Consider the following 4,290-nt stretch of genomic DNA (forward strand, 5'->3'; position numbering starts at 1 on the left):
TCGATGCCCATGTTGTCGCCCGTCTCGGCACACACCTTTACTTTGGACGCGTCGCTATGCCCGCCCGAAACGCTGCGCCAAGCGCTCGTCCATCATTGGTGCGTAACGCAATGCGTGCACCCGGGTAGCGGCGGCCTGCAGGAACTGCTGCGGCTGCCCAGCGCCTCGGTGCAAATTCTGGGCGTCGTGCTAGAGCCCGACACAAAGCTGAGCGCGGAGGACGACGACTCGTGGCTGACGGTCGGAGCGCTGGACCTGTATCTGCCCAGTAATCCGTGGCGCCAAGACGAGGCAACGATACTGCGACTGCTCAATTGCTGCGGCGGCCCCTACCGCATTTCGTACGAGGAGAACGTGCCGGTCACCCTGTACGGAAGCCGACGCGGCAGAGATCCGCTACAAAGCTTGGACGAACTCTGGGCCGGCGAACTGCGTCGCGTAGTCACCAGCGCCTCGGACCCTGCAATATACAGGCCGTTCGCGATGGCCGCTCCGGCGGCACAGCTACGCTCGGTCACCGCGTACGTCCACGAGAGCTCGCTCGCCGAATGTTGGGCGTTGGCCGCGCGCCTGCGACGGAACTGTCCCCGGCTGCGCGAGGTTTCGTTCACCAACGTCATCGACATGACCACCGACACGGGGCCCTCCAACAGCGTGCTCGAAGAGGAAGGCATGGAAGGTCTGCGCCTTCAGTGGACCTTTATGTGGCTGCACACGCTGTGCGAACGCATGGGCACCCTTCACCAGCTGCCGCTACCCGTGCCCAACGCGCTGCTAGCAGTTACGAGGCTGGTGCTGAGCAAGACGGCGCCGCTGATGGAGGTATGTCGTTCCCCCTAAGCAGGAGAACGCCCCTTTGTTTCAAATCGGGGCCCCTTGTCTTTTTCGCAGCTAGTGATCCGGGGACCCGGCGACGTAGCGCTCAGACTGGCCCTCACTTGGAACGCGACCGGCAGCTACTGGGGCCCCACGTTCTTGCGCAACCTGCGCGAGAGGATCGTCGAGAGCTGCAGCAACCCGAGCGCGTACGACTCGGAACTGATGTTCGCTTTGGACATGCCCAAAAGCCAGCGTCTAGCGGCCGAGCAACTGGGGCTCTTGGCGGCGTCGCTGACAAACAGGCTCATCGTGGTGCCGGGCACGCGCGTGCCCGACGCAGTGGTCGACGCCCTGCGCCACAGCTCCAAATTGTGGTCGCTCACCGCTCCCATCGAGTCGACGGCTCTGCACGCGCTCTCGGCCAATCCGGCCCTGCGCTGCATCAACGCCATCGACCTGTCCTCCCTGATTGACGAAGAGCCATCGTACACCACGGACAACATGCTTTGGGTGCGCTGCATGGCAAACCCTTACTTTGCATTTGGCGCGCGGCAGCGTCACTGCGGCGAAGCGCGAGCTGCGCTGTGCGCGGCGCTACCTTCCGATTCGTGTTTCTCGCAGCAGCAGCAACAACAAAGATGTCTACGCGGTACCCGCATAGATCGATTGCACGCCATGCACGAGGCAGCGCTAGCCGTCGCGGCCGCCGGCACTCCTCCGATCAAATTACAAGCTTTGGTGCGCGCCTATTCACACTGCGGAGAGTTTCGGACTGCGGTGGCCAACCTCATGGATTGGGAAACGCAGGCCGCCGCGGCCGCCGCGATAGCGGCCTGTTTACAATAACCAATATACAATAAACTGTTCCAATATCTGGATTTTGTATATGTGTGTCTGTATGTCACAATGACGCCGGCAGCAGCGGTAATGCTATTGGCCTCCGCTTTGGCGGCCACGGCGCCGCATCCTTTGCGGGCGTCGCTCGCGTTGAGAGGGCGACGGCCGACGGGCCCCGCAGCGGTGCCCACTCAGGACGCGTGCATCTATTCGTTGGTAGAAACCGTTCCGCAGAGCGACGACGCGCCCCCGGTGCAGTACGCGACGACGTACGACGCCATGCTCACTCTCGTCAACAAGACTAGACGATCGCTAGACATCGTCACCAAACATTTCTCTTTGCGCGACGGCTCCGAACTGGGCCACCAAATGTGGTACAGACTCAAGGAGCTCGGCGAAAAGGCCGGCATCACCATTCGCATCGTAGTGCAAGAAAATGCGCAAGACGCCTTGCAGCTGGCGTCCAACGCGACTTTGGTGCGAGTACTGTCGACGCAGCACCTGTCGGCCGGCGGGGAGCTAGACTCTAGTTTCTGGGTAGTGGACGACACGCACGCGTACGTGGGCAGCGCTAACGTGCACACGCGTTCCTTCACCGACGACAGGGAAGTGGGCGCGGTGATGCTCGACTGTCCTCGGCTGGGCCAAGACCTGCGCCGCATGTTTGCCATCTATTGGATGGTGGCCGGAGCGCGAGGCGGCATCGCCAGTGCCCTGCCGGAAACGTTGGACACGGACGTATACGCAGATTGGCCGGCGCTGCTGCGCTTCAACGGAAGCCGCGCCGAAACGTACGTGGCCGCCTCTCCGCGAACCATGTGCACGCTTTCGCGAACCTGGACGGCCGACGCGCTGGTCGAATACATTATTCCGGAGGCACGAAGCACCGTAGACATTGCGGTGCCCGACTACGCAACGTTCGAGGACCAGTGCGACGCGACGACGGCACTGCAATATTGGCCCTTGCTAGATAACGCGCTGCGCGAAGCCGCGATCAGGGGCAAGCGCCTGCGACTCCTCCTGGGCCAGGCGACAAACAATTCGCGATACGCCAAGTCCCTCGCTGCTCTCGGCTATTCCGTGTCCGTAAAGATTAACGCGTCCCCCGAGCGCTCGCGACACAACCGCGCCTCTTTCGTGGTAACGGACAATGCCGTCTACGTCGGTTCGTCTGCCTGGCGCCCCAAAGACTTTCTGCACTCGGCCGGAATAGCGCTCGTCGTGCGCAGACACCAGCCGCTGCAGCGACAGCTGGTCAACCTGTTTGAGCGCGACTGGGCTCGAGCACACCAGTTGTTGCGCTAGCCCTCCGCATCCTGCGCGCGCGCACGATATCGAGAGATAGAGAGCGCGACATCCGCGAAACCGCAAACGGAAACCTTTGGTCGCTCCGTTTCAGACACCGACAGAGACATGGAAGAGAAACGACGCCGTCTATTCGCGGCCGCCGCGAGCCCGTGCCTCGGCCGCTACGCCAACTGCCCTTTCGTGAGCAAGCTCGACGCCCTGTGTCCGTGCAACAAGCGCCTGCTGCCGCTAAGCGACGTGTACGTGTACGCGAGCAACATGGGAATCAACGCGCACGACGTTCAGCGACTCTTTGGAAACCAAGCACTGGCCGCAATTCTGCAATCGCAACACGTGGCCTGTGTGGACGACGTCTTTTACTGCGTAGACACGTGCACGGACATGGCCGGCCTGCTCGCCATCGAGGCGCACGTCCGCGCCCTGACCCTAGTTTTGCCCGCGCCCTGCTCTTTCTCGGCAGCGCCGGTCGTCATCGAGCTATCGTGCGACGAGGTGGATTTGCGCGTGCACAGATGCGGTGCCACTCTCGACTCGCTCACGGCCGAAGAGAAGCGCCTACTGACTTTGGGCAAGCGCCGTTTCACCGTCACCATGAGCGACACGACGGCATGCGGCATTTCCTACGACGGCGTCAGCCCTCTGTTGGACTCGGTGCGCTCGCTCTCGTCCATGCGGCCAGTCGAGTACGCTGGCCGACGCCTGCCCGAACTGCGCACCGTAACGACGGGCGTGCCTCCCGTCTCTTATTGCCATGCGTTCGAATGGACTCGCGTGCTATTTCTCGAGACGGCACCCGCGTTGCGAGAAATTGTGTTTCTCGTCGAGCCAAACTACGTGATCGCGCAACAGTGGTACCCGGCCAACTCTCTGCAATACCTGAGCACCAGAAGCACTGTGTGCTCGGACCGGGCCATCGCCACCGCACACTGGGTTTCCAATCTCGGCCAACAACTGTGCAGCGCAGACCCGGACGTACCTCCGAGCTCCGACGTCTTGCTCGGACTCGTCGAGGTAGATTTGCGACCCAACAACGCCGTCGTTCGCGTGGCGCTCAGAGGCCCCGACGACGTGAAGATGATCCTAAAGGTACGCGTTCCCCAAATCAACAACGCGTTGCTGCGCAATCTCGATGCCCTGTTGGACGCGCCCGGCACTACGGTGTACCCCAAGTTGACGGTGCACAGGCCAGCGCTGGACGAGGAAGGCGTCCGACTCACGAGTCGCCTCATTTCGAAGGTATCCTCGGTCGTGTTCAACGGAGGGTACGACGACGAGGCGTTCCTAGAGGCTGCCGCTTCCAACCCCAGGCTGTGGTGCATCCAGGCT

At 62.1% G+C, this 4,290-nt stretch overlaps 1 protein-coding gene across 1 annotated transcript; it reads left to right on the top strand.

Annotated features, from left to right (window-relative positions):
* The first annotated feature begins 1,725 nt into the window (after positions 1–1,725).
* Positions 1,726–2,961, top strand: LOC146210203 (5'-3' exonuclease PLD3-like). The gene has a single exon (XM_084581995.1). It carries the CDS (start codon positions 1,726–1,728, stop codon positions 2,959–2,961), a length of 1,236 nt encoding a protein of 411 aa, XP_084438121.1.
* The last annotated feature ends 1,329 nt before the right edge of the window (positions 2,962–4,290 follow it).

The sequence above is a fragment of the Amblyomma maculatum genome, chromosome 1 (assembly GCF_055883805.1).
Source record: "Amblyomma maculatum isolate TAMU_Amacu chromosome 1, ASM5588380v1, whole genome shotgun sequence".
Classification (NCBI taxonomy): domain Eukaryota; kingdom Metazoa; phylum Arthropoda; class Arachnida; order Ixodida; family Ixodidae; genus Amblyomma; species Amblyomma maculatum.

What these genes read in the sequence shown, in the direction of transcription:
- LOC146210203 (XM_084581995.1), top strand. Translation starts at nt 1,726, where the DNA reads ATGACGCCGGCAGCAGCGGTAATGCTATTGGCCTCCGCTTTGGCGGCC.